Source organism: Sarcophilus harrisii, chromosome 5, assembly GCF_902635505.1.
Source record: "Sarcophilus harrisii chromosome 5, mSarHar1.11, whole genome shotgun sequence".
Taxonomy (NCBI): Eukaryota; Metazoa; Chordata; class Mammalia; order Dasyuromorphia; family Dasyuridae; genus Sarcophilus; species Sarcophilus harrisii.
The window spans coordinates 226,629,291-226,648,155 of NC_045430.1; the positions used below are offsets into that span (position 1 = coordinate 226,629,291).

Genomic DNA, 18,865 nt, shown 5'->3' on the forward strand with positions numbered 1-18,865 from the left:
TAGCACTTTTGCCACATAGATATTGTCCCATTACATTTTCAGTGAAATTTCCTTCTTTGTTAAGATGTACATTTAAACAATATTATCATAGAATTATGTTGTATATTTAGTGTCTTTAGTTGAGTTTTTTAAAGTAAAAATTGGTATTCTTTAAAAATTAAAATACCAATCATAACTTGAACAGAATTTTTTTGTAAAATTAAAAACACCAAAAATGTACAATAATTTTTATTGCTAAATCTAATAAATAATAGACCTAAAATTCATTTTATAGATATTGAGAAAAATTGACTTATTCTATTAAGTTATAAGCCATGAAAAGAAAAATAATAAATCTTTCAGTATATTTAAAAATTTTTTGCTTGAACGTGAAATAGTTTTCTGCCCTAATTTCACTTGCATTTTACGATTACATGCTATGTGAAAATTGTTTTTTAAAAATAATTTAAATAAATACATATTTATGAGAACATTTGTTCTTCCGTGTGCTTTAATAAGAACTACAGGTAAGGATAGCAATGGGGACTAGGTCTGTGACTTTCTACCTATTCAGATTAGTACTTTGTTTGCAGTGTAATGTCTGAGAGAATTCCCTGGAAAAAAGGCAGGTGATTTACCCAGGATCACCCAGCCAGGATGTGTGAGACACAGGACTTGAATCTGCCAGCTCTCCATTTACTGTACCTTGCCACCTTTCTTTCTTTCTTTTCTTTTTTTTTTTTTTTTTTTTGGCGGGGGAGGGGGGGAGTTAAATGACTTGCCCAGGGTCACACAGCTAGGAAATATTAAGTGTCTGAGATCAAATTTGACCTGGGGTCCTCCTGACATAAAGGCTGGTGCTCTATCCACTGTGCCACCTAGCTGTCCTTCCTTACCACCTTTCAACTTAAAAACTACAACTTAATAAAAAGAACTACAGGAAAAAGTGTAGGTCAAATTCAGCTTCCAGCTAAAAGGAAGATGTGGGTTTCTTTCAGCACTGTTCCCAAAAGCCCTTTTAGTCTCCTGGTCCCATGTGATCCCAAAGAGTGGTACACTTCACCCACCTAGGCCAGCTTGACACCCCGCGTGGCTCGCCACCCCAGCCATCCTTACTGAGAACTGTAATCAGATCAGCACAAATTGACTTCCTGTGGCTGAACTCATCTTCACTGTGACTTCACCTACACAGATTCCCTTGACTAGTCGGTAAGCTTCTTGAGGGTAGAGACTGTCTCATTTTTGTCCGTCTGTCTCCACTCCATCATAGCCACAGATAGAACACATTCAAGTTCAGCAAGTGCTTTACCCATATGATCTCTTTGGGTCTTCACAATGACCCTGTATGATGGGTATAAATATTATCATTTTGTGATAATAAATTGAGGCTGAGATAGATGAAGTACTTCACCCCGGGTCACATTGCTGATTATAATAAGTGACTGAGGCAGGATTAGGCCTCCTTGTGGCCAACTCCATCCATGGCAGCATCTGGGTCACACCATATTTTTGTGATCAAGAGAAATGTTAAATGATACAAGCTCAGTAAGAATTATCAAGATATCAGATACACTTTCTTAAGCCTTTTTTTCATTCATTCTCTTATTTCATGGAAAACTGGCATTTGTAGAGTACATTTTGTGTGTTATCTCATTTAAGTCTCATAACCTGTCATTATTGGTATTATCCTCATTTTACAGATTCACAAGTCAGAAGGTGAGGGATTTGGCCAAAGGTTATGCAGGTAGGAAGTGTCAGAGATAAGAACTGGCCCCCTTCTGATTTCCAGTCCAGCAGTCTGTCCTGCACTTTCCTAGTTTATGAAGTGCCTTCTCACTAATTAGGTCTATTATCATGTCTATTTTTTGCCCACTGATAGATCCAAATTTACTTTTACTCATTCATTGATCCAGATTCTGCCTGTCTGTAACCTGAAACAAAGGTCAGATGTGGCTAGGGGCCTTTTCATCCAGGAGAAACACATATACTGCAAATTCACTCTAAATAGCAACTATGGAAGAACTTAGTTCTTTCAGCATTCTCCTTTTCTCTCTTTTGCTTACCTTAATATATAATTTGATGCTTCATTAGCATAGTATTACCTCTGTTATAAAAGTAGCAGAGTAAGGGAAATTTGACTCTTATCAAGATTTGTTATGAGCTGTTAAGTTGCTGTGTTTTTATATAGTTTGAATCAAAAACACTTTAAATTTAGTTTAATAAACAGATTTATCTTTCTCTAATGCTAAATTTCAGCCACCCACTAGTATGATCATTGTATGATTCTGGGTCAAATATATGTAATAACATGGTTGAGTTAATTTTACACCTATATCAACAAATAGAGCAGTCTTAGTGTGATAAGTAGACTTTTTATAACAGATTACATCTGTCTGATCTGCAGAATACCTAGAGATTTCATTTGATTTGGTTTGCAATAAATCAGATGAAGAAAGTGTGCTTTTTCAGTAACAAAAGCAGTTCAGAAATTTATTGCAGACTTCAGTAATTCTGATGTTTTTCTCTGGATATTAAGAGTAGCTTAAGTCTGGCCAATACCATAAAAATGTCTTGGGTGAAATGTGGAAAAACTAGCAGTGTTAAGCAACATAGGTACAGTGGAAGTGAGCACATGTTAAAAGCTGCAAGTGTGCCAGTAGCATTCATCCTTCTGTGCTCAGTACACATTAATAGTAGTTCCAGGAAGCACAAAGATAGATAGTGAGTAAAAATAGAAGTGTTTCATATGTTATACTGTGATATACTATTTAATATTAAGGGAAAGTTTTCAAAATTATTCATAGCTAAAAAAAGTTTGTCATTAATATTATAATGAAAGTGACATAAGAAATATGGTTCTGGTCTTGTGATCCAAAGTACTGCTTCAGCAATATCTTTTAGATACTCTTTTTTCTTTCCAGATTTGCATGTTTTCTATTCTATAATCAGGATACCACACATTATACTGTTTTAAAATTGAGACCTCACTAAACATGAAAAACATTAAATAGTATGGAATTATTTTACCTGGTTCAGCCTTGAGAAAAAAGTATAAGTGTCTATGCTTTTCCTTTACAAATAATTATTGTCTATGGCAATTTCCTTATAATCCTTTTTTAAAATAAAGGTTTTATTAGAACTTCAATAATTATAAATGACTTAAGTTAAACTATTCTCACAAATAGCAATGTGTCACTCTGTTGGAAAAATTTTAAGTTAATGCTAAAAGCAAAACTTTCATCAAACTAGTTTCAAAATTCTGACAACTCACATTGCTAAGCTAGTATTGGTCTTAGGGAAGTTTCCCACCCTTTTATTCCTTTTTTTGTTTTTAAATGTGTATGGCCAAGAATTTAATTATCAGAAAAATATTCACACCTTTCTTGGCCACATTTTGGGGAAAAAGAGAACACTCAGGCTTATAAATTTTGCATTACTTTCAGGAAACATATAGTAATAAAATACTAGTAAAATATACTTGTATTGCCAGTGATAATTAAGTATTGTCACAAAGCGTAAGCAGTTACATATTTTCAGGATAGAAAAAGGAAAAAAAATTGGAAATGAAGCAATCAAAACACTACAGTTCTCATATTTATTTCAGAACAGTATTAAAAAAATGAGGCAATAAAGATGACAGACAGCAGAGTTCTTTTTGGTTTGAAAAAAACATTGCCATGTATGCCAGAGGCACCCCTCCACCACCACACTTCCCAATCCTTCTCCTAGTTGAAAGGGAAGATTGAAAGTGTAGGTATAAATAGAACTAAGACATTCGTCTTTCATTTAGAATGAAAATATGTAGGCTAAAAGAATCTAATTTTAGATATTTTATGATAGTAATTTCTTAAATGAAAATTACAAGATCAAATTTTTCCTATTTTATTTTTATTGATGACTTAAATGTACTATACTCCTAAGATTCTAATTTTAGATATTATAAAATAAGACATGTATTTCATTCAAGGATTTCTGATCAAAGGGCTAAAAATTAAAAATGAAAAACTCTCATTTTTAATTAATTGTCCAAATGACATGTATTTCTCAGTAGATTTAAGCTGGTAAGACTGTTATGTACTTTTAATAAGTGCATATGTGCTAGTGGATTAATTCATAGACTGTTAAAAGGTAGAGTTTAACATATAATTCCTTATATTGCAAAAAAACATTGTGTTCAGATCTAAGCACCTTCCCAGTAGTAAGATGTAGACAAACTGGAGAGTATTCAGACCAGAACTGTAAGAATGATTAAGAGCCCAGAGGGACCAACTTATGAGGAAAGCTTGAAAGAACTAAATATGTAGAACTTGGCCAGGTGACAGCTAGTACGGAAATACGATAGCCATCTACAAATATCTGAAGGGACTAAACACCAAAGAATCAAAGAATGTATTTAATGTTGCCCAAGTGACTATAGCTAGAAGTTACAGAACAAAATGAAGAAAAAGAAAATATGCATTAATATTGAGAGACATTTCTGAGAGTGAAATTTATTACAAAATATAGTAATTTTCTAAGAGAATTGATGAGAATTTAATCATTTGAGAAATATAAAGCTAATTTGAACATTACAATAGATAACATAAACAAGAAAAACAGAGACACACACATACATACCAAAGAGAGCTAGAGAAGGAGGGAGGTTAGAAGGGAAGAAGTATGATAGAGAGGATGTAATGGCTAGAAAGTAAAATCCAGTTAGTCTGGGGCAGGGATGAAAGGAAACTAATGAATCATGAATTGGGGGTTTATTTATGCCTCTTTTACAAAGGGTAATCCTTTGATAACTATTGACTTAGCTTCAATATGAATATAGGAGGTATGAAATGTCAGCATTTATTACACAACAAACTATGCATCAGGCTCGGTGCTGAGCAATGGGAATTAAAAAAAAAGAAATTCACATACATTAATGTCTTAATAGATTTAATGATAGAATATTTTATTTAAAACATAATTTGAAGGTAATGTCTTAGTTAAGAGATTCAAATGATATACTGGTAATCTTGCCTCTGGAATAAAATCACTATGAAATTTTTTTATGTATTGTTGTCAAATTTAGTATTTCTGTCAAAGATTGAGAGTAGGTGATGTTTAGACAATGTTGCCTTAAAAATAATAGTATAAATAGGGCATCTCCTGATTTGGGAAATAAGTCGTAAACTTTGTTTCCTTTAATATTGAACTAGTAGCTCTATTTGAAATAATATAGTAAGTTAATTGTTGATGTCTATCTTAGACAGTAAACAGTTTATTTGGTTAGAGCACCATGTAAATCAGGGCACTTTCACAATATGCTATCTTATATTATCCTTTTATTGTTTCTCATAAGTCATTTTCCTCACCAAATTGCTGGAGTGATTACCCAGGTTGAGACTACTATCTTGTGGTAATCATCTCTCAATACTTTGCGTAGTGCTTAGTATCTGTAATATTAGGGGTTTAGATTAGAAGATTTCTAAAGCCTCCCCCCTGTGATGCTAATATGCATTTTTATAAATATCTGGTTTATTTTATCAGACAGTATATACTCACTTATTTCATAGGTTTTTCATAATATTAAAAATGATGAAATATTACAGATATTGAACAAAACTTGTATCACTTATCATGGCTCCTTTTTCCTTAAGTCTGGTCTGGAAATGTTTTTTTCCCCCCTCTGAGACTGACAGACACACACACACACACACACATTTTAAAAGCAGTAATGATGTGTTTTTTTTTTTTTTTTATCACAAATATTGTTGTTTTATGAGAGGTCTTTTCTATTAAACTAAAACATAAGTAAAATTAAAAATAAAATGATCTCACATAAAAATGCATGTAACATTTCACATTTGTATAGTATTCTCCCTTCTCTATTTTTTTTAAATCAACAGAAACTCATTTTCTTTCCTACCGACACTTCACTGGAGAAAAAAGAAAAGAAAAACAAATTTATTGTAACATATGTGCATAGCTAAGGAAGACAAATTTCTCCAAAGGTACATGCAGAGTGATATAACATGCGTGCATACATGTGTCTGTCATTAATACCCTGAATCAGTCATCTCTCTGTAATGGATAGCATGTTTCATCATTGCTACTCTGCAATCACAAAGGGTCATTACATTGATCATGGTTCTTAAAACTTTCAAAGTTTTCTTTTTTTTTTCAAACTTTCAAAGTTGTTCATGCAGGTTTGTTATTATTATATGTCATTCTCCTGGTTCTGCACATTTCATTCTTCATGATTTTATAAAAATCCTCAAAATTGTTCACTTTAATAATACTATATGTTATTGTTCTTCTAGTTCTAGTTCACTTCTAGTTCTAGCGTTAATTTATGTAAGTCTTTCCATATCTTTTTTAAAACAACTTATTTATTTCTCATAATACACATATTATTCAGCCATTCTTTACTTGATGGACATCATATATTTTTGCACATAAAGGACTGTCTCTTTCTTTGATCTCTTTTGGATATGGACCTCATAGTTGTGTAGCTGAATCCAAAAGTATGCCTTTTTTAATAAAATTTTTGTGCATACTTATAAATTGCTCTTTGGAATGATTTGTAACCCACTACCAGGTGATCAGAAGAACATCAGTGTGTCCATTGTTTCACAGCTCCTTCAACAATTATTTTCCTTTTTTTCTACCCCAATATTTGTGAGATGAAATCTCAGAATTACTGATATTTCTTATATTTAAGAAGCCTTATCTCCTATCATCTTAACACCAAGCTTAGGAATTGCAATTTTCTTCTTATTAAAGTAAGACTTTGTGACAAATCTGAATTTTTTATGATTGCCAACCTCCAGTCCCCCCAAAATTAATCTTTTTATAATTTTCTAATATTTTAAATAATATTTTCTAATATTCTAAACAAATTATATTTGAATAAGCAGATTTTAGTTGGGAATTTAAGATGCTAATAATTTTAGGGCTCTCTCTCTCTCTTTTTTTTTTTTTTTTTAAAGTCTACAATCCCAGCTAAAGTCTCATGTTGTATAGGAAGCCTTTTCCAATTCTTTTTAATTCCAGTACTTTTTGTCTGTTGATCTTTTTCTATTTATCCTACATAGAGCTTATTTGTACACAATTATTTGTCATCTCCCCATTAGACTATGAACTTCTCAAGGACAAGGATTGTCTTTTGCCATTCTTTGCATCCTCAGGATTTGAGTAGTTGCTACTACATAGTAGATGTTTAATAAATATTTATTGATCAGCTGACTGCCTTAGGGGGAGAAGTTTACATTTATTATATATTGTATAACTTATATAATATAAATATCTAATATTTTTTATCCCAATATAAATGTTTAAAAATATTTACTCAATTTTAGATCTTGTCCATAGAGGCACTTCTAAGGCTCACTAACAGTAGCCTACAAGATTAGCAAAATTGGCTTGGCCTTAGTACCATCTTCTCCACTCCCCCCCAAATAGTATAGCAGTTTACATTAATGTGTACAGAAGCATGAAATAAAATGATTTAGTGAATCCATTACAGTGTATAGAATGGTGAACATGGAGTCAGGAAGAACACCTCTGATATTTAACTAACTCTGTGACCATGAACTACTCACTTCACCTTTATGAGCATCAGTTTTCTCATTTGTAAAACAAGGTGATTGGGCAGGTGACTACTAAAGGTCCCTTCCTATGAACTAATAATAAGAAAATGATGATATATCAATCAGCTTTTTGCATAAAGTACAAAAGAGTACAGGAACATCATGTCAAAAACAGCAATTCCAACTGTGAATACCAAGGGGAAAAATAGGTTTTCTGAAGCAATCTTAGATTCCACAAATGTGTAGGTAATACCTTTATCTAGAGTCTGCAAAGAATTGGAATTTGGGACAGTTCATCATATATAAAGAATGGGATTAAATAATAATATCTTATTTTTACTATTATTACATTAACAATATTCCAAAGCTTAGCACAGTGCCTGGCATATAGTAGGTGCTTAATGTTTATAAAAAATTTTTTTATTATTTTTGATTTTTTTCCCCAAAACTTTGAGTTCCAGATTCTCTCTTTTCTCCTCACCCCTCTCCTATTGAGAAGGTACTTGTGAAGTTATGTAAAACATTTCCATAAAAGTCATGTTGTGAAAAAAAACCAATTCTTCCCCACACCCCCCCCCCCCCCCCAAATCCAGAAAAATAAAATTAAAAAAAAAAAAGCATGTTTCAATCTGTACTTAGACACAATTATTTCTTTCTCTGGGTATGGATAGCATTTTTCATCAGAAGTCCTTCAGAGTACTGCTGAGAATAGCAAAGTCATTCACAGATGATCAATTCCAAAACATTGCTATTACTTTGTACACAGTCCATTTCACTTTACTCGAGTTCACTGAGGACTTTCCAGGTTTTTCTGAGAGCATTGTGTTCATCATTTCTTATAGAACAATAATATTCCATCATATTCACATACCACAATTTGTCAACCATTCCCCGATTGATGGGCATCCCTTCAATTTCTAGTTCTTTGCTTTGAGAGAAAAGCTGTTACAACTAAAAAAATCTTTTTGGGATTCATGCCTAGTAGTGATATTATTATTAATAAATGTTTATTTGTTGACTAACAGGATATAGACAAGAGAGGAGCCAGTAGAAAAACACCAAGAGGGGAAAAAGTAGTGCTAACAATAAATGTCTTGCCTTGTAAGTGCTGGACAGTTTTGAAAGCCCTTCCATGCATTATTTCATTGCCTTTTCACAAGCAGTCCAGAAGTTATATGATGATTATTACCTTACTTGTCTAGATTAAGAAATTAGGGCTGAGAGAAGCTAAATGACTTTCTAACAATTTTCCACTTATAGTGGAACAAAGATTCAAATCCTAGTATTCTGAACTAAATCCATTGTTTCTGTTGCCATTTCACTTCCACCTCTGTCCAAATGACAGAGGAGCATCATACTCAGGAAAAAGGAAGGAGAGAGAAATCACTCAGGATTAACTCCTGAGTCTGTTTCCTCATCTATGAAATGGTAACAATAATAGATCTGCATTATAGGATTATAGCAATATTCTGAAAACTTTAAAGTAATATATAAATGTGAATCATCATCACTATTATTGTTATAAATTAATCTAAGAAAAGGCTGGCAGGGTAACTACTTAGGGAACCAACCTCAAGTAGGAGAACCTGAATAAAAAGCAAAGAAGAATTTTAAAAACTTTTGGACATGGAATTCCAGGAAAGAAATAATGGCTTTGGGAGCATCAGGAGATTGTGAAGCAATCCAGTTTCAAATTTGGCAGGAGGGAGAACAGAGGAGCCATGTACCGAGATATCAGTGATCAGAACAGCCTTAATGTGTCATAAGGATCTAGGGGAGCTTAGTAACCTCTTAGTAAATTGGATTGAAGAACTTGTCTGTCTCTGTGTCTCTTTCTCTGTCTCTCTCCATATATATGTGTAAACACACACTCACACACACACACACACACACACACTCACTCACATACATTTGAGTATTTTTGTACTCTGAATGATGGCCAACTGCAAGTGGCATGTACCTTACATGTACTAAGTTCTTAATACATCTTTGTGGAATTCAGTTGGATGATTCACAGTGGAAGAAGATTATAAAACGGTCACATGGAGATGGAATTAAGTCTTAAGAATAAGATCTAAAGAGGAAATCCCTTAGGTAGTGATAGCAAAATTAACTAAAGGCAAATTCAAAAAACCTCCTGTTTGAGGGTTCCCTAGGTGATAAAATTACAGAATATAGATGTTAGAAAATTTGGGTTGTGTCTCTCTTCACTTTTATGTGATAATGGTTTTTCCATTAGAGAAAATTATCTAGAATTGTCTAGATTATTTTAGTAGAATGTAATAATCATTTTTTATTCTTCAGACATTATACTACTACTTATTTGTAGAATAAATAGAGCAAAAAAGATGGTCATTTTATTTAAAGTATCCTAACATTTGATATTCCTCATTCTTCTCTCTAAATTTTCCCTTCTTTTTCCATTTTTCCTTTGGCTTAGCATTGAAGTTAAACAAACAAAAAATCTGAACTATTAACTGCCGATAAATTATGTAGATATTTTCAAAGCTCTCTTGAGTAGCATTCATTTGGGAATGTATTGTGACTTAACTGAGCTGTGTGAATTTGAAACAAATATTTGAAGCAATTGGTTTAAGGGAGTAGAAGTTAAATAGTCGTTACTTTTAACCCACAAAAATAGTTAATTTTTTTTTTCTCATTTGGTTTATCATGTTCCTTTAGGCAAGTATTAATCTTGAAAAAATTTTTTGGTGATTTGTCTGTATTTTCATCATCATCATCATTATTATCATTATTATTCAGGACCCGTGGGAGTAGGATTAAATGAACTAAAACGAAAGTTGCTGATCAGTGATACACAACATTATGGTGTGACAGTGCCGCGTAAGTAACATACTCTGTAACAAACCATTAAAAATCCTCTTTAATTCTACTAACATTCTGACTCATACTTAAATCTAGTTTTCTTCTGCATAAAATCTCATTTCAAATCATTTCTTTGGGCAAAATCTAAAATTTTTCAGGGCATTTCACCAGGTTTCTATTTAGGAATAAAACCTGCAAAGAGACTAAAAGGACTTCATATGTTATATATTTATCTTTAATTTATTTTTAACAAATTGGTGAGTGCTGCTAAACTGAGCTTTTCTAATTTTTGATTCCAAATGTGGTACAGTTTCTTTTCAGTACACTTTTACATCTATTTTTTTCTTTTATAACAACTGTATTATTTTCACAGGCATTCTTACAAATGAAATGTGATGTTAGAAGCATTTCTATCTCCAGAATAAATGTCATTTGACTACTTACTATGTTGATGTTAAGAAAACTGTCTAAAAAGCTAAATTGAAATGTTGGCTTTCTCAAATAGTACTACCAATAATAAAAAATACTGTTTATATATTGCCATTAGCAATGTTCTCTTATTGTGGAAGAGTTCATATTTATAAAATTCTGGTTCTTTTTTTTTTTTTTTTTTTTTTTTTACCCTAAGTTACTCTGTTACTACTTTTTTCCAAACAATTGTTTCAAATCTTTTTAAATTGTAAGTTACAGGGTAGCTGACATTACAGGAATGTGAAAGAAAATATAAACCTGGGCAATTACAAATACTTTGCTCTTTGATTTTCTTACTGACAGTCAGTTTTTCTATTATATAATTGATTAGAAATTAGGCTGATAAGAAATAAGGAGGGTTGGTCTGAAAAATTGTTATATATTTAGTTCCTCCCTCTCTAATAGCTTAGTTGCTGCAAAGGAAAAACTTAGTGTTTGGGAAATTAGCAAACTTGGGAAATAGCTTAGGGCCAACTTTGGTTGGCAGTATCAAATATTCTTAACCCATATAGGGTTACTATTTCCCTATGAATTAATGAATCTGTATTTTTATGTTTCAGAATATCATCAATGAAACCATGAATTTATTTTTTTCCTTTTTTGAAGTGAAAAATCTTTAAATTCAGACTCCATCTTAGAAGATAAGATTGTTTCCCTTATAATGTTGTTGTAATATTTAGTTCTTCTTTGAGAGGAATCATAAAATCTAAATGTTACAAGAGACTTCAAAGGCCTTTTAATTCCAAACTATATCTAAGCAAGAATCCATTCTGTTATGGATAGACACATCTGATTTAAACAAGAGTTCACACATTAGAGTTCACACTTTTAAGAGATGATATATAAGGAGGAGCTCCCCTGAAGGGCAAAGGATAATTCAGCCCATTTTGGATAGTTCTAATTGATACATAAAGCCTACAATTAAATTTTACCATTTCATTTTGCAAAAAAAAAAAAAAAAACTGCCTTCTTCTTTCCTATCTCGATACCTTGTCCCTATTAAGAAAGAAAAATGCAACCAGTGTAATTCACCTGAAGAGTCTAACAAAACTGTTTCACGTGTTGTCCCTATCCAAAACAAAATGTTATCAACTTCTATTCTGAATTTGTCAATTTAGCATCTCTGTGAGGAAATGGGGAGCACCTGTCCCATAAATTCTTCCCATTGCTCTTAGCTTTGCCTTTCTAATGCCTCTTTCACATGACTGCCTTTTAAACTCTTGAAGACTGCCGCCAAATATTTTAGCAGGTCAAACATTGCCATTTCCTTTGTTCTGTCTTTGTATTTTTTAAAGAATCATTTCTACTTGTTTAAATCAGAGGTGTCAGACAGAAAGCCCACAGAATTTAAGTGAAAATTAAAGTACAATAAATTTCCATTTCAAGAAAGACTATATAGTAGTAGAAGAAATCATATTCATGAATGTCCATCTTTTCTTTGCTTCCTTGTAGGTTGTTCTTTTGTTCTCTGTTGTGCACTTTTTTTACTTCATTTTTTTCCTCATTCATCTTATCCCCACTTCCCCCAAGCAGGCTATAGGTAAGCACACACACACACACACACATTCATATCACCCACAGATCAATTCACATATACATATACCTATATACACACATACATAAAGCAATATGCATATACATCTACATATGCTTAGACAAAAACACACATCCACATTTACCCATATGTAAATATGCATCTAAAAACAATATTAGTATGCCTGACATACAATGTAGATTTTTCTTTTGATTGAATCTTTAAGTTTGATTTTCTCTAAAAACAATGATTACTCGATGTATTTTTTTTCTAATAAATTCTACTCCTGATCCTTGTATGTTTGTGTATATCCCTTGTTTCCTGTCCCTGCTAACTTTTCTGCTTTAATTTTGTTCCTTAACTTGCCTTGCTATTACTTAATCTCTGTCGTCCCATGGATCCCTTCCTTGTCTTCTTTCCTCACCCTTTGTTTCCCCCTCTGCCCATCCCTTTCCCCTTATTTCTTATAGATTTTGTGGTGTGTGTGTGTGTGTGTGTGTGTGTGTGTGTGTGTGACCCAATCTTTTTCTGAGTTAAATTACTGATTTAAGTGAGAATTAAAGTACAATAAATTTCCATTTCAAGAAAGACTATATAGTAGTAGAAGAAATCATATTCATGAATGTCCATCTTTTCTTTGCTTCCTTGTAGGTTGTTCTTTTGTTCTCTGTTGTGCACTTTTTTTACTTCATTTTTTCCCTCATTCATCTTACCCCCACTTCCCCCAAGTAGGCTGTAGGTAAGCACACACACACACATACACATTCATATCACCCACAGATCAATTCACATATACATATACCTATATACACACATACATAAAGCAATATGCATATACTTAATTACTGATGTCAATCTTAAACATTGGTATTAATTTCCATGTAAAAAACATAAACAATTTTTCCATGTTAACTTCCTTTAAATTAATCTCTGATATTGGCTCTTATATGTTAAATTTTCTTTTGAGTTTGGGTTTCATTGAAACAAAGTCCTGAAAATTTTCAAGTGTGTTGAATGTCCATTTTTTTCATTCAATATTATAGATAATTTTATTGGAAATATTTTTGGCTGCAGGCCTGATTCCTTTGATTCCTGCTATATAAGATTTCAGGATCTGTGGTCTTTTGTTGTGATTCCTAACAAGTTCTGTACAACTCTAATTGTAGCTTCAGGGTATTTGAATTATTTTTTTCTTGTGTCTTGCAAAAATTTTTCTTTGATCTGGGGTTTGAAATTTGACAATAATATTTCTATGTGTTTTCCACAAAGGATCTCTTTAAGATGGGATTGGTGGATTTTTTTCCTATTTCTACTTTCCCCTCATGTTTAAACATTCCAGGACAATTTTCTTGGGTTATTTCTTGTGTTATTGTATTAAGGTTCTCTCTCTTTTTTTTTTTTTTTTTTGTCATGTCTTTCAAGCAGTCCAATTAGTCTTATATTTTCTCTTCTTGATGTGTTCTTTAGATCTGTACTGTTTTTTCTTTCTTATGTTTTACATTGTTCTATTTTTTCATTCTTTAGAATCTGTTTCGTTATTTCCTAGTCTCTTATAGTTTTATTGACTTCCCTTTGCCCAATTCCAGTTTTAAAAGAGTTAATTTTGTCTTTAAGACTATGCATCTCTTTTTCTAGTTGGTTACCTTTTTTTCATAATCTCATTTTTCTTGGATTTTTTTTTTTTTCTTTTTCTTTGTGTTTCTCATTTGATTTAAAAATTCTTTTTTGAGTTCTGTAAATTCTCTATGGGCAAGGAGCCATTTCATAATACTCTTTGAATTTTTTTTTTTTTTCCCTTCAGTGTCCTTTTCTCACGATGAACCCTGATTTTCCCAGTTTCCATATTAAGTTTCTCTGGTTGGGGTCTTTATTCTTTGCTCGTTTTTTTTTTTAAATACGAAGTATTGGTGTAAGCTCTTCTAATCCTAGAGTTAGGGAAATGGTGCCTTTAACTTCCCTTCAGTTCTCCTCTCTGGCCTGGATCCCCAAACCAAGAGCTTTCCCCTCCTCCAGGCAGCATTGTCCCTGTCCCCTCCCCCCATCCCACCCCCACTCACTGGGTGCTGCTTCCTTCTGACCCAGGGCTGCCTCTCAGAAGCACAGCTGGGCCTGGCTTTCCTAATCAGCCAGGGTTCTCTCAGTCTTCCTGGACTCAGATCCTGGACTTCACTCACAGTCTGGGAAGTGAAAGGTCCGGTGATTCCTGCTGAGGCTCCAGCCATAGCCAGCTAGCCCCAGGGAATCCCACTGGGTATTTCTGTGGAGCTAGCCTGAGCTGTTTGCTCTTCACAGGATTAATCCCCAGCCTGGGGTCTTCAGCTTTTCTGTCCCTGGAAGATCCCTCTTCTGCTCCAAGTCTTCTTTATATTTCACAGTATGTGTTCCCTTCAAGAGGTGAATTTGTTGGAAAGCTTCAGATTTGCTGATCCACTCTGCCATCTTCCCAGGATCCTTCCCCCCAATACATGATTTTCTAAGGCAATATGTGGCATATAGGAATTCTTATGTATGGTTTAATGGCTTCCATTTCTTTTTCAGTTTGACACCATTGGTCAAGATGTCATCTGTATAAGAGTATAATCTTTTTCTTAATCTGGATATCACTTTTCTTAATGAACTTTAGAAAAGTATTAGCTTGTTGAGGTGGGTAACAAGGGGAGGAGGCTTCCATGGCATCCTATCATTAACTCATGTTGTACTTTTCAGTCCACTAAAATCACTATGTCTTTTTCACAGAAATGTTGGCCTTACATTCCTTCCCAATCCTGCACTTCTCAGAGTGAAGTCTAGATCCTAGGTTCCCAGTGAACTGTATGAACCCTTTATGAAGGATTTACAGAAGGATATGGATAAGAGGAACAAAACCATTATTCTAACAAGTGATCCATTGGTTGTACCAAACTGCCAGAGGGATCTGTGACACAAAAAATGTTTAAGAACCTTTGCTCTAGCCTAAATGATGAGAGAAGGCAGCATTTGGGGAATTCTAAACAAGGCCATTGAAATACATATCACTTTATCTTGAAGGGTGATTTATATCTATGAATGGATATGAATTTTTATCCTTTATAGAAATAACTTGGAATTTTAGGTGCAAATGCTTTTTTCTAGAAATTCTTAATTTATTTTTTCCAGTTACATGTAAAAACAATTCTTAACATTTATTTTATAATATTAAGTTCCAAATTCTCTCTCTCCCATCTCTCCTCTTTGAGAAGGCAAGGAAATTTAATATAGAGTATACATATATAGTCATGCAAAACATATTTTCATTTTAGCCATGTTGGGAGAGTAAATATAGACTAAAAAAAAAAGGCTTTAAAAAGTATGCTTTGATCTGCGTTCAAATTCCATCACTTTTTTCTCTAAAGAGAAAAGAACATTTTTCATCATATAGCCTTCAGAATTGTCTTGGCTCAGTTTATTACTCAGAATGGCTAAATCTTTTACACTTATCATTGTGCACTCTTGTTTTTACTGTGTACCATATTCTCTTGGTTCTGCTCATTTCACTTTGCATCACTTCATGTGATCCTTTTCCATGTTTTTCTGAAAGCATCCTGTTCTTTATTTCTTAGCATAATAGTATTCCATCACAATCACAACTTGTTCAGTCATTCCCATTTAATGGGTAGTCCCTCATTTTCCAATTCTTTGCCACCACTAAAAGAGCTACTATAAATATTTTTGTAAATATAGGACCTTTGATCTGTTTGGGGCACCTACTATTGGAATTGCTGGGTCATAGAATATGCACAGTTTTATACTTCTTTGGACTTCATTCCAAAATGCTTTCTATAATGGTTGAATTCACCAACAATGCATTAGCATTCTTGTTTTTCTGCATTGTCTTCAACATATTAGTCAATCTGATAGATGTGAAGTGATACTTCAGAGTTATTTTAATTTGCCTTTCTCTAATCAATTGTCATTTAAGCATATTTTTTATATGACTATAGATAGCTTTGTTTACTTTGTCTGAAAACTGCTTGTTCATATCATATCCTTTGGACCTTTTATCAACTAGAGAGTGACTTATATTCTTGTAAATTTGACCCTATTCTGTATACATTTGAGATATGAGGCCTTCATCATAGATACTTGATGTAAAATTTTCCCCCAATTTTCTGCTTTTCTTCTGATGAAGTTGCATTGGTTTTGTTTGTGTAAAACATTTTAAATTAAAATTATCCATTTTTTAAATATCTTAGTACTCTCTATCTATTGCTTGGCCATAAATTCCTCCCTTATCTATCCTATCCCTTATCTCTGACTGATAAAATATTCCACATTTTACAAATTTGCTTATGATACCACCCTTTATGTCTAAATCATGTATCAATTTTGACTTTATCTAGGTTTATTGTGTGAGATGTCAGTTTATATCTAGTTTCTGGCAAAATGCTTTCTAGTTTTGTCTGCAATTTTTGTCAGAAAGTAAGTTCTTGTTCCAAAAGCTTAGAACTTGAGCAAATACTTTCTTATATAGAAATTGATATTTCTGATTCTATGAAATATTTTGGTTGAATTATACTTTGGAAGACTACAATTCTCTCAGTGTTTTTGGGAGATAATACATAATAGTTTATTTTTCAAATGCATTATAGTTATAAATTAGAGACTAAACTTTTGCTTTGATTATATTAATGCAGAATTTCCATGTAAAATGAATAAAGCATAAATTATAATTAGGCAAAGAAATATATCCTTACCTAGTAGAATGAATCTGCTGTGTCAGATTCCTTGGTTTTAATTGTCTCAAGAATTATCTATCAGGGGTCCTCAAACTTTTTAAATAAGGGGCCAGTTCATTGTCTCTCAGACTGTTGGAGGGCCGGACTATAGTAAAAACAAAAACTTTGTTTTGTGGCCTTTAAATAAAGAAACTTCATAGCCCTGGGTGAGAGGGATAATTGTCCTCAGCTGCTGCATCTGGCCGGCAGGCCGTAGTTTGAGGACCCCTGAATTCTAGATCTTAAAAAGCGAAGAGGTTTTCTCTTTTGCAAGTTAGATGAAGTAAGAATTCAAAAAAGAAAAATGTGCCGTTGAGAGTGTCTGCCTTGTGCTTATCCTGGTATTGTTTTAAAGATATTTTTCTGCTTTAAGATTGTCATAAAAAGAAAACAAGGGCCAAAATTTCTTAATGTTTTCATTCCATTTCCTTTTCTACTATTATTATAGTTATCACTTAATGAATTTCAGACATTTCCAACGTATTCATCACTATATCGTCTGAAGGTTTTAGAATTTGTTACAAAATATATGTACATTTTGATACAGAACATACTAAAAATGTTGACAATTTACATTTGTATAGTGTTTTAGAAATTGCAGAGCAGCTTATAAAACATCTATCAGATTGAATTGTTCCTCATAACTCTCTTAATTAGTCAGTGAATGAGTGGAATCCTTATCCTAATTTTGTAGGTAATTTACCCAGCTGATAATAAGTGTCAGATCTGAGACTCAAACCTAAGACTTTTTAATACCAATTCCAATGGACCATTTCTACTCTCCCAAACATTTCAAATATATAAGGATTGTATCTGTGACCTAATGATATTAAAATGAATCATATCTCATATACTTTGGTATCTGTCTAATACATATTTCTCATGTAAACCCTTGTTGGTTCCTCAGAGCCCTTAGTCATGGATTTTTTTGTGCATCAGTCACTAATGGGGAGCAGTTTTGATCTGATTTGCTATTTTACACTTTGCTTGATTTTGTCTTCTACAGTTGACGATCTCTCAGCCTGCTGCACGCTGTATATCTTTCTCCACTGCCCTTCCAAACCCCCAGACTCCATTCTAATACAAATCAATGACTTTACTTTCCCTTGATTCCTGGATTTTAGTGTATTTCCTCTTCACTATCAAAGCTAATGTACTCTTTCCTCACCATCACTTATTAACTAGCATCTGGGTCTCTCATTAAAAATTATGGAATTTGAATTTTCCACTTGCTAAGTAAGACACACAAAATGAGGTCGTGGTTGCTTGGAATAATGTGTAGAGGGCTGGCCTTGGAGCCCAAAAGCCTTGGTTTTTAAGACCTGCCTAGGAGTCATGTGACTATGGTCCATTTACCTTGCTTCTTAGATGCCATAAGATGCCATAAGCAGCAGATGTCAGTAGAGGGCCTTTCCACACCAGGAGTTGCCTACACAGAAGAAATCACTAACCTCTCTTTCTTCCTTATACCCTATCTCAGAAAAAGAAAATGGACCTGTTAACTAAGGTACCATGATTCTTTTTCTGCCCATCAGGTTAAATCTGGCAACTCTTTGTAATTTTACCCCATTTAGAGAATATTTGGGAAAGCTTTGTGAAAAATATTTTTTAAGCAAGAGAACATCATTTTCATAGATTTTTCTTTAGAGGAATCATTCTTCCTTATCTCACCACCCAGTGAGAAATTCTTTTTGACCATCCAGTTAATAGATCATATTTCAAGTTGTAGCATTTTTTAAAAATATCTTATCTCATTAGCT

At 33.0% G+C, this 18,865-nt stretch overlaps 1 protein-coding gene across 7 annotated transcripts in view; it reads left to right on the top strand.

Annotated features, from left to right (window-relative positions):
• The window catches only part of MPP7 (membrane palmitoylated protein 7), a 227,991-nt gene that overhangs the window by 197,400 nt on the left and 11,726 nt on the right, over positions 1–18,865 (top strand). For all 7 annotated transcript variants that reach the window (XM_031939802.1, XM_031939805.1, XM_031939804.1 and 4 more), the window contains one exon: positions 10,305–10,385. In XM_031939802.1, the coding sequence (XP_031795662.1) occupies positions 10,305–10,385 (81 nt within the window). The remainder of the gene's footprint in view (positions 1–10,304; positions 10,386–18,865) is intronic.